General features: G+C 47.6%; 2 protein-coding genes across 3 annotated transcripts in view; both read right to left on the reverse strand.

The window, feature by feature from the left end:
- LOC141111270 (indolethylamine N-methyltransferase-like) overlaps positions 1-12,468 on the reverse strand; it is a 342,070-nt gene that overhangs the window by 327,984 nt on the left and 1,618 nt on the right. For both annotated transcript variants that reach the window (XM_073603414.1, XM_073603415.1), the window contains exon 2: positions 12,251-12,458. In XM_073603414.1, coding sequence (XP_073459515.1) covers positions 12,251-12,458 — 208 coding nt within the window. The remainder of the gene's footprint in view (positions 1-12,250; positions 12,459-12,468) is intronic.
- LOC141111273 (nicotinamide N-methyltransferase-like) overlaps positions 1-12,468 on the reverse strand; it is a 302,361-nt gene that overhangs the window by 46,347 nt on the left and 243,546 nt on the right. The window lies entirely within an intron of this gene.

The following is a 12,468-nucleotide window of genomic DNA, read 5'->3' on the forward strand; positions in this document are numbered from 1 at the left end:
GGTCCAGCAGCACAGCACACGCAGCAGAGGGCCATCAATGAGTACCTGTGCGACTATGGCATCAGGACAGGGTCAGGGGAGCTTGTTTTTTTTCCCCAAGCCAGTGGGCTATGATCAGGGATGCATGCACTGTCCTGTCACCATTTGAGGAGGCCACGAGGATGGTGAGCAGTGACAGTGCATGCATCAGTGACACTGTCCCTCTTGTCCACCTGTTGGAGCACACGCTGCGTGGAATAATGGAGAGGGCACTTCAGGCAGAACAGAGGCAGGAAGAGGAGGACTTCCTTACCTCTCAAGGCCTCTCAAGGCCCCCTTTATCCAGTGTTCCTGCGTGCCCGCCGATCACACAGAAAGAGGAGGAGGAGGATTGTGTCAGCATGGAGGTGGAGCCTGGCACTCAGCATCAGCAGCAGTCTTCAAGGGATCATTTACAGTCTGAAGAAACCCATGGACTTGTACGTGGCTGGGAGGAGGTGGCTGTGGATCATGTCGTCCTTAGTGACCCAGAGGACTCTGGACCGAATACCTCAGCAAAACTACCCTGCATGGCCTCCCTGATCCTGCAAAACCCGCGGAAGGGTCCTCATATTCGTCGTATCAAGGGGAGGGATCATTACTGGCTGGCAACCCTCCTTGATCCACGTTACAAGGGTAAGGTTGAGGACCTTATCTTGCCATCGCAGAGGACGCAGAGGATGAGACATCTTCGGGAGGCCTTGCAGAAAGGTTTGTGCAACGCGTTTCCAGAGCCTGGGGAGGTTACAATTTCCTGGTCCTCCTGGACAACATGTTGCTGAGGCTTCGGTCAGTCACAGAAGGAGCGGTGGAGAAGGTGGCCATCTGACCGATGCGTTCAGACAGTTTTTTTAGTCCACAGCCCCAAGGTATGATCGGTTCCAGCAACCATCGCCAGCGTCTGATTCACATGGTGCAGGATTACCTAGGGGCAAGATCAGACTTGGACACCTTTCCCACCGAAAATCCTCTGGGTTACTGGGTCTTGAGGATGGATCACTGGCCAGAGCATGCACAGTATGCAATTGAGCTACTGGGCTGTCCTGCGTCCAGCGTTCTTTCGGAACGCACATTCAGTGCTGCTGGAGGCTTTGTAACCGATCACAGGGTGCATCTGTCCACCAAATCAGTCGATCGGTTGACCTTCATAAAAATGATTCAGTCTTGGATCACCAGCTACCAAGCACATGATGCTGATGTAACCGAATATTTTTTTTTTTTAATGTGAGATCTGTTCAAGTCTGCCTATGCTGATGGTGAGTGACAATCCTCTTCCTCCTCAATTTTCATGCTGATGATAGCTTTTAAGAACATTTTTGGTTCTGGGCAACGCCACCAGTGGCTAAGGCCCAATTTTTCTGCCCGTTTAACAGGTGCATGTTTCCAGCCCCTGTTCAACAGGGACATGTAATTACAATTCTTGATCTAATATTTCACAGCAGGGCCCATTCCTGCGCCCAGCAAGAGTAACTGAGGGCTTACAGTGTTGTGGCAACACCACCACCAAAGCCCAATTTTTCTGCCCCTATTCAACAGGTGCATGTAACTTCAATTCTTGATATAATATTTCACAGCAAGGCCCGTTCCAGCGCCCACCAAGAGTAACTGTGAGGACTTACAGTGTTGTGGCACCAGCACCACCACCACCAAAGGCCCAATTTTTCTACCACTGTTCAACAATGGCATGTAATTGCAATTCTTGATCTACTATTTCACAGCAGGGCCCGTTCCTGCGCCCACCAAGAGTAACTGTGAGGGCTTACAGTGTTGTGGCAACACCAACACCTAAGGCCCCAATTTCTGCAGAGTATATAGGGCAGACCCCTACTTTTAAACATCCAACTTACAAACGACTCCTACTTGCAAACGGAAGGAGACAACAGGAAGTGAGATGAAATCTACCCCTAGGAAGGGAAATTTTCTTCTGTAAGAGTTAATATGGGAAAAACATGTCTCCTCTCCACTGATGCTTTATCACCAATCCTTGTTTCACTAAAAACCACAAATATTCAAAAAACATTTGTCATTGGGACAGAAAGTGAAGTGAAATCTTCTGAAGAGGTGCACAGACAGCAAAACAAATGTTACAGGGGTGATAATTCCCTATGTTTTCCAAAAAGCTTAAAAATAGATTTTTTGGCTGGAGCTGGAGCTACACTTTAAAAATGTACCAGTTCAAAATTACAAACAGATTCCAAAGGGCCTGGTAATGGACTGGGGGGGTTACCCATGCCATTTGTCTCACTCATTTTTATCCATATTGCCGAGACCCGACATTACAATAAAGCCGCAAGCAGTTTTAAATGACTTTTATTCCTTTACAAATGTCATTTTGTGCAAGGACTGTTCTAAGCACGGGAAACACGAGCCACTTTACAGGCATACTATAGACACCCCCCAGGTACGATATTTAAAGGAATATTTCATTAAAATCACTGCTCCCGAAAAAACGGCCATTTTTAATACTTTTTTTTGCATTGATACATGTCCCCTGGGGCAGGACCCGGATCCCCAAACCCTTTTTAGAACAATAACTTGCATATTCGCCTTTAAAATTAGCATTTTGGATTTTGAACGTTCAAGTCCCATAAACTTTAACGGGGTTCTAAAGTTTGCACAAATTTTCGGTCCGTTCGCAGGTTCTGGTTCATCCCTAGCCAGGGATAGGCCCAAACTCTGGCCTAGCAGCCTGGACAGCACAACACACGTCCACCCAGAAAGCCGTCCAGGTGGCACCGAATCCCGGACCACCTGACCCCACCCAAACAAATAGGCTCTCCCAGCAGGCCAAGGGACCCAAGAAGATCCCTGCCTATTGGCTGAGACACCTTAATCCATTCCCAACTGTCCTTGCAATGCCCTTGTCTTATCTAATGTCACCAGATACCCGGCCATCTAGTGACAGAAGAGAGAAGTGCAGCAATTCCAGGCTTAGGGTGAACTCAATTGATTCCTAACAATTGGCCAAGGCCAATACACCTGACAGGTATATTTAGGAGCAACCCTGCCTAGACATCAGGGTGCTACACTGGAAAACACATCCCCTAATTTCTGATCAAATACAAATAAACATGATTTTATTTTATATCTGCTCTATACTATATCTATTAGGGGTGCAACGGATTGTCACCGATCCGTGATCTGAACGGGTCAACCTGTTCGGAGCGGCTTCGGCCTAGCTCCGGCCATTTTGGTACACCCGGCGGCGGTGAGCTGCGCGCTGACGTCATCACCCCTCTGGCCGGTGTAATGGCATATTCGGCGACCCATCGCAGTTTGCTACAGAAGTGACGTCCCGTCGCCGCCATCTTGCTACACCCCACACTCATCCACAGTAAGAATACACTAAGAAGGGGGAAAGCGGACATGTTGGTACACCCACCGGAGTTTTGCATTTTACACGTATTTATATCAGTAAAGTCAGTTTATATAGTGAAATACAGGACTTACAACTCCGTCTGACTACTTAGATCTTGAATTTTAAAAGCAGCGTCAGCCCTGCTCATCTCACAGGTTTGCTAATCTGACAGAAGTTTGCTGCTTTTAAAATTCAACATGAGTGGGGGAGATGTCTATTACAGTGGGAGAGATTGTAGATATTACAGTGAGTGGGGGAGATGTCTTTTACAGTGGGGGAGATGTCTATTACAGTGGGAGAGATGTCCATTACAGTGGGGGAGATGACATGGATATTACAGTGGGGGGGGGTAACGTGGATATTACAGTGGGGCAGATGACATGGATATTACAGTGGGGGGGATGATGTGGATATTACAGTGGGGGGATGATGTGGATATTACAGTGGGGGAGATGACGTGGGTATTTCAGTGGGGAGATGACGTGGATATTACAGCAGTGGGGAAGATTGTGATTATTACAGTGGGGAGATTGTGGATATTACAGTAGGGAGATTTTTTTGATCCGATACATGACTCTGATCCGAGGAATGATCCGAACCATGAGTTTTTTGATCCGTTGCACCCCTATTATCTATCAATTCTAGGATTTAAAAAAAAAAAACAGAACTCAAGATACAAATAAAAAGATGAATAGCATGTTAAAAGATAAAATTATAAAATAATACAACCAGATTTTTCTGCAATATTCACCTTCAGTCCAGAGATATCCCCCATAGTACCATTTTTCTGCCACTTGATATCCTCGGTCTGATGGCGGGGATCATTGAACCCACTTCCTCTTAGCCCAGGTTGTCCTGGACCCTCCCCACTCTGTGACTGGACAGTGATATGAGAAGCAGCACAGTGATGGTCTTGTCCAGGGCCGATCCTAGGGTCACCAGCGCCTGGGTGCAGAAATATTTTTGGTGCCCCCACATGGGCGTGGTCATCTTACCAACTCCTCCCCTTTACAAATGTTTCTATGGCAATGACTCAAACACAGAGATGCTCCCCTAAGAAGTCTTTGTTACCCTGGGATCCTCCTGTGATCTTTTAATAAAGAAAATACAGGAAGAGAGTACACTAATGAGACCTGGAGGGGGGTCTCTCTGATGCACACAGAGAGGGCTTCTGTTAGAGAGTCTGTTAGAAAGAGCCCCCAGACATAGTACAGGAGATGGTCAGAGACTGCAGACATAGTACAGGAGATGATCAGAGACTGCAGATATAATACAGGAGATGGTCAGAGACTGCAGACATAATACAGGAGATGGTCAGAGACTGCAGCCAAAGTACAGGATATGATCAGAGACTGCAGACAGGATATAAGAGATGATCAGAGACTGCAGACATGGTACAGGAGATGGTCAGAGACTGCAGACATAATACAGGAGACGATCAGAGACTGGGGACATAGTACAGGAGATGATCAGAGACTGCAGACATAGTACAGGAGATGATCAGAGACTGGGGACATAGTACAGGAGATGATCAGAGACTGCAGACATAGTACAGGAGATGATCAGAGACTGCAGACATAGTACAGGAGATGATCAGAGACTGCAGACATAGTACAGGAGATGATCAGAGACTGCAGACATAGTACAGGAGATGATCAGAGACTGCAGACATACTACAGGAGATGATCAGAGACTGCAGACATAGTACAGGAGATGGTCAGAGACTGCAGACAGGATATAAGAGATGATCAGAGACTGCAGACATAGTACAGGAGATGATCAGAGACTGCAGACATAGTACAGGAGATGATCAGAGACTGCAGACATAGTACAGGAGATGATCAGAGACTGCAGACATAGTACAGGAGATGGTCAGAGACTGCAGACAGGATATAAGAGATGATCAGAGACTGCAGACATAGTACAGGAGATGATCAGAGACTGCAGACATAGTACAGGAGATGATCAGAGACTGCAGACATAGTACAGGAGATGATCAGAGACTGCAGACAGGATATAAGAGATGATCAGAGACTGCAGACATAGTACAGGAGATGGTCAGAGACTGCAGACATAGTACAGGAGATGATCAGAGACTGCAGACAGGATATAAGAGATGATCAGAGACTGCAGACATAATACAGGAGATGATCAGAGACTGCAGACATAATACAGGAGATGATCAGCGACTGCAGACATAGTACAGGAGATGATCAGCGACTGCAGACATACTACAGGAGATGATCAGAGACTGCAGACAGGATATAAGAGATGATAAGAGACTGCAGACATAGTACAGGAGATGGTCAGAGACTGCAGACATAATACAGGAGATGATCAGAGACTGCAGACATAGTACAGGAGATGATCAGAGACTGCAGACATAGTACAGGAGATGATCAGAGACTGCAGACATAGTACAGGAGATGATCAGAGACTGCAGACATAGTATAGGAGATGATCAGAGACTGCAGACATAGTACAGGAGATGATCAGAGACTGCAGACATAGTACATGAGATGATCAGAGACTGCAGACATAGTACAGGAGATGATCAGAGACTGCAGACATAATACAGGAGATGATCAGAGACTGCAGACATAGTACAGGAGATGATCAGAGACTGCAGACATAATACAGGAGATGATCAGAGACTGCAGACATAATACAGGAGATGATCAGAGACTGCAGACATATTACAGGAGATGGTCAGAGACTGCAGACATAGTACAGGAGATGATCAGAGACTGCAGACATAGTACAGGAGATGATCAGAGACTGCAGACATAGTACAGGAGATGATCAGAGACTGCAGACATAGTACAGGAGATGATCAGAGACTGCAGACAGGATATAAGAGATGATCAAAGACTTCAGACATAGTACAGGAGATGATCAGAGACTGCAGACATAATACAGGAGATGATCAGAGACTGCAGACATAGTACAGGAGATGATCAGAGACTGCAGACATAGTACAGGAGATGATCAGAGACTGCAGACATAATACAGGAGATGATCAGAGACTGCAGACATAGTACAGGAGATGATCAGAGACTGCAGACATACTACAGGAGATGATCAGAGACTGCAGACATACTACAGGAGATGATCAGAGACTGCAGACATACTACAGGAGATGATCAGAGACTGCAGACAGGATATAAGAGATGATCAGAGACTGCAGATATAGTACAGGAGATGGTTAGAGACTGCATACATAATACAGGAGATGATCAGAGACTGCAGACATAGTACAGGAGATGATCAGAGACTGCAGACATAGTACATGAGATGATCAGAGACTGCAGACATAGTACATGAGATGATCAGAGACTGCAGACATAGTATAGGAGATGATCAGAGACTGCAGACATAGTACAGGAGATGATCAGAGACTGCAGACATAGTACATGAGATGATCAGAGACTGCAGACATAGTACAGGAGATGATCAGAGACTGCAGACATAATACAGGAGATGATTAGAGACTGCAGACATAGTACAGGAGATGATCAGAGACTGCAGTTATAGTACAGGAGATGATCAGAGACTGCAGACATATTACAGGAGATGGTCAGAGACTGCAGACATAGTACAGTAGATGATCAGAGACTGCAGACATAGTACAGGAGATGATCAGAGACTGCAGACATAGTACAGGAGATGGTCAGAGACTGCAGACAGGATATAAGAGATGATCAGAGACTGCAGACATAGTATAGGAGATGACCAGAGACTGCAGACATAGTACAGGAGATGATCAGAGACTGTAGACATAGTACAGGAGATGGTCAGAGACTGCAGACATAGTACAGGAGATGATCAGAGACTGCAGACATAGTACAGGAGATGGTCAGAGACTGCAGACATAGTACAGGAGATGATCAGAGACTGCAGACATAGTACAGGAGATGATCAGAGACTGCAGACATAATACAGGAGATGATCAGAGACTGCAGACATATTACAGGAGATGGTCAGAGACTGCAAACATAGTACAGGAGATGATCAGAGACTGCAGACATAGTACAGGAGATGATCAGAGACTGCAGACATAGTACAGGAGATGGTCAGAGACTGCAGACATAGTACAGGAGATGATCAGAGACTGCAGACATAGTACAGGAGATGATCAGAGACTGCAGACATAATACAGGAGATGATCAGAGACTGCAGACATATTACAGGAGATGGTCAGAGACTGCAAACATAGTACAGGAGATGATCAGAGACTGCAGACATAGTACAGGAGATGATCAGAGACTGCAGACATAATACAGGTGATGGTCAGAGACTGCAGACATAGTACAGGAGATGGTCAGAGACTGCATTTCCTATGGACGTTAGTAAATAATGGCCAATCGACCCTCTCACCTGACCCAGCGATACAGCAACGGTTCCTCTGATCAGGAGTCAGCTCACTCTGAATTGCCCGTGGTGACTCCGCTGGATAGCACCCAGATCTGTATTCTGACAATGACTCCATTCCTTTCTCCACCAGGGATGGTGCTAGGCTGTGTGGCTTTCCCTCTGGTGGCGCAGGGCAGCGGGGTTCTCTCTCTGATGGGGTTCCCTCAGCAATGTCCTCTCCCTCTGGAGTCCTGGGTGTACTTCCCTGAAAGCTTTCCCGGACTCCTGGCTCTCTCTCTCCCATTCAGCTGAGCATGCTGTGTGAGCTCCAGTTTCCGTGTTACAGTGGGGCTGCCAGTCCTCGGGACTACATGTCCCACAATCCTCTTCTCTGCTCCTTTTTCTATTCTGTTTCTTCCCTGGGCATATGAAGGCGGGGTAAGATACATAGTGGTCAGCTGTGCTGGCAAGCGCTGCTCACTAGTACAGCAGCGTGCGCGAGAGGGAGAGGGAGGGGGGAGAGGGAGGGGGGAGAGGGGGGAAAGATGAGCCCGCAGCTGCATTGGCATCACTAGGGTTGGGGTCACTCCCCCTTCCACCAACTATAGTCGCCCCTCAGTACAGACCCCCCTACACTAAGTATAGACCCCCTCCATCAGTGAAGAACCCGCACTAAGTATAAACCCCTCCTCAGTACAGACCTTCCTCAGTACAGACCCCCCCCAGGAAAACCCCCCTCCATTAGTACAGACCCCCCCAGGACAGACCCCCCTCCATTAGTACAGACCCCCCGGGACAGACCCCACCTCCATTAGTACAGACCCCCCTCCATTAGTACAGACCCCCCAGGACAGACCCCCTCCTTCATTAGTACAGACCCCCCTCTATTAGTACAGACCCCCCATTAGTACAGACCCCCCATTAGTACAGACCCCCCCTCAATTAGTACAGACCCCCCAGGACAGACCCCCCTCCATTAGTACAGACCCCCCAAGACAAACCCCCCTCAATTAGTATAGACCCCCCAGGACAGACCCCCCTCCATTAGTACAGACCCCCCAGGACAGACCCCGCCTCCATTACTACAGATCCCCCAGGACAGACCCCCCTCCATTAGTATAGACCCCCCCAGGACAGACCCCCCTCCATTAGTACAGACCCCCCAGGACAGACCCCCCTCCATTAGTATAGACCCCCCCAGGACAGACACCCCTCCATTAGTACAGACCCCCCCTCCATTAGTACAGACCCCCCAGGACAGACCCCCCCCTCCATTACTACAGACCGACCAGGACAGACCCCCTCTCCATTACTACAGACCCCCCAGGACAGACCCCCTCTCCATTACTACAGACCCCCCAGGACAGACCCCCCTCCATTACTACAGACCCCCCAGGACAGACCCCCCTCCATTACTACAGACCCCCCAGGACAGACCCCCCCTCCATTACTACAGACCCCCCAGGACAGACCCCCTCTCCATTACTACAGACCCCCCAGGACAGACCCTCCCTCCATTAGTACAGACCCCCCTCTATTAGTAATGACCCCCCAAGGCAGACCCCCCTTCTCCATTAGTACAGACCCCCCCCTCCATTAGGGTACAGTACATAAAAACACCCGGGCGGCAGCTGGAGAGGAGAGGACAGTGTGCAGCCGCGCCGCCCGGGTGGAGAACAGAAGTGTACACAGCAGGCAGCAGGAGCGAGAGACACAGAGAGGAGGAGAATGTGTCAGCACGGACCGCTCCTCCCCCCCTCCCCCCGCGCGCGACATCACTCACGGCTGGTCTCTCTCCACACAGAGACCAGCCGCTCTGCCCCCCATTCTCAACCCCCGGCTTGAGCAGTTAATACAGCGGCGCCTTTCTTCTTAGAACACCGGCAGAGAGGCGCCGCTGGACACAAACAAGAGGAGGAGGAGGGAGGGGAGCACTCTGGCGCTTCAGCGCCCCCACTTCTCTGGCGCTCGGGTGCACTGCACCCCGTGCACCCCGTCTAGGACCGGCCCTGGTCTTGTCTCTCTGTCACTCTGCTCCTTCCTTCTATCACCACATGAACATGTGCTGCTTTTTCCTCTCACACTCCAGTCCTGTAGTACAGAGACTGCAAGAGGTGGATAGCAGGTTGGATTCAGGTACACTGTTTGCATTTAAAATGATTACAGAGCTCCGTTAATCTGAGTCTTTTATATCTGCCTAGAACTCAGTTTTAATATATATATATATATATAAAATACATCTCGTTATATGCATAAATATTCACCTTATTCATCCAGTCAATGAGACTCAGCTGATCACAGATCGGAGTAAGGGGCCGATCCCAGCTCCTTACCACGTGATCAGCTGTCAGCCAATGACAGCTGATCACATAATGTAAACAGAAGCAAGTAATAGGCTTTTCCTTCTTGCGCTGACAGCGTGAGGATAAAAAAAAGCCGATTACCAGCATCTGTAAACGGGACATCGGTCACTCACACAGGCACTGCCGCCTCATCAGTGCCCACCAGTGCCACCTACCAGTGCCCATAAGTACTGCAAAGCAGTGCCCACCAGTGCCCACTAGTACCACCTATCTGTGTCTACCAGTGCTGCCAATCAGTGTCCACCAGTGCTGCCAAGCAGTGCTCACCGGTTCGCATCACCAGTGCCACCTATCAGTGTTGCCTATCAGTGTCAGCTACCAGTGTCTATCAGTGCCACCTATCAGTGCCACCTTTCAGTGCCACGTATCAGTGCCCATCAGTGCCACCTATCAGTGCCTCCTGATCAGTGCCCACTAGTGCAACCTATCGGTGCCCATCAGTGCAGCCTATCAGTGCCCATAAGTGCAGCCTCATCAGCGCACATCAATAAAGGAGAAAAATGACCTGTTTGAAAAATTTTGTAACAAACTATGAAACCCCAGTAGTGATTAAATACCACCAAAAGAAAGCTCTATTTGTGTGAAAAAAATGATAAAAATGTCATATGGGTACAGTGTTGCATGACCACGCAATGGTCATTCAAAGTGCAACAGCGCTGAAAGCTGAAAATTGGCCTGGGCAGGAACAGGGTTTAAGTTCCCAGTAAGCAAGTGGTTAATGAGCAATTACAGTAAGTACAAGATCTCTGTACTTTTCTCTTCTACATGTTAATGAGCCAATACCAGCTGGTTATGCAACACAGGCCGGCTGGGATTTTTTAATACACCTCCCTTATCAAAGGGCCAAAAATGACCACCAAAAGTACCCCTATTGACTTCAAAGCATTTGAAATCCTTTGTCTGCATTGGTGACACCCAAGCTGATGTCTATCAGAAAAACTAGAGAGACCTGGAACTGCTCAACTCCAAGGAGTGACTGATCTAAGTTCTATATATAAATTACAGATTGAGCTATTAAAGTAGAAGTCCAATCAAATACTCTCTAAACTTCAACCTGCTCCCACCTCCATTCTAAGCCCAATCTTAACTGCCCTGTAAAGGAAAGATATCTATACATACCTATTCTGAAGGTGCTCTGGTCCAGTCACATGATCTCCCTAGCAGCCGGCTTCCATGGAGAGGAGAGATTGCCAACAACGGCTGCAGTACCTGGGTGGTGACATCACCCAAAGGCCTCACGGTAGAGGAAAATGGTCTGGTTGTCATATGATCGGCTTCCAGAGCCGGCTTCACTGTATTGGAGGGACAACTGACTAAGGGTGCCCCAAAGTAAGCCTACAGGTTACGAGTAATCACCGTTCAAGGTTGGTCTCCATCTGTACCACCTTCACTGCATACTACCAGGTGCTGACCCTATTCGTTACGGGCGTCACAGTAGAGGAAAAGGGTCTGGTCAGCCACACAGCTGATAAAATCACATTAATTTAGATATATTCCAAATAGACACTCCACAATGTACAATCAAGGGAAAATTGCACACCAGCTAGTGCTATTTTCCCTCAATTGTACATTGTGGAGAGTCTATTTTGGAATATGTCTAAATTAAGGTGATTTTATCAGATGTATGGCCGACTAGACCCTTTTCCTCTACTGTGAAGCCTGTAATGGACAGGGCCAGCACCTGGTAGTGTGCACTTGAGGTGGTACAGGTGGAGACGGACCTTGAGCAGTGATTTCTCTTCACCCATAGGCTTACTATGGGGCATCTGTAGTCGGTTTGGACTGGAGGGCCCTCAGAATAGGTAAGCATAGACATCCTTTCTTTACAGAGTAGTTGGTATAGGGCTTATAATGGGGGTGAGAGCAGGGTTAAGTTTAGATTTGACTGGACTTCTACTTTAAACAATGTGAATAGGCTTTTTCAACACAGTAGATCAAGATAGCCCAGAATAAAAACATTATAAAGAGCTGAGAGCTCCATCTGCTGGACGAAAATATAGATTTGAACTTTTCAAATACAATATTTCAAAGTTACCTGACTAAAAACATGAAAAAAAGTATATTATAAATTAAATATACTCAAAAACAATAGAAGTTGCCTTTAAAGAAACAATATTCTGTAACCTAAAATGCAAAAATCAGAAAGGGGACAAATCACCTCGTTCCTTCTAACTCAGCTGCGGCTGATGATGTATGCGACCAATCATATGCTCCGGTACGGTCATGTAGCCATCTGCTCAGTTCCATAATACATTTCTCTTGGAATCTTAATAGGACTATTCTTTTGAAGGAATTGGAGGCGGAATAAAGAAGGTGAATGAAGGAACCAAGGCTGATGTCAATCAAAAGTGTACCCTTAACTCGACCTGGAGGGAT

Source organism: Aquarana catesbeiana, linkage group LG10, assembly GCF_042186555.1.
Source record: "Aquarana catesbeiana isolate 2022-GZ linkage group LG10, ASM4218655v1, whole genome shotgun sequence".
NCBI classification, from domain to species: domain Eukaryota; kingdom Metazoa; phylum Chordata; class Amphibia; order Anura; family Ranidae; genus Aquarana; species Aquarana catesbeiana.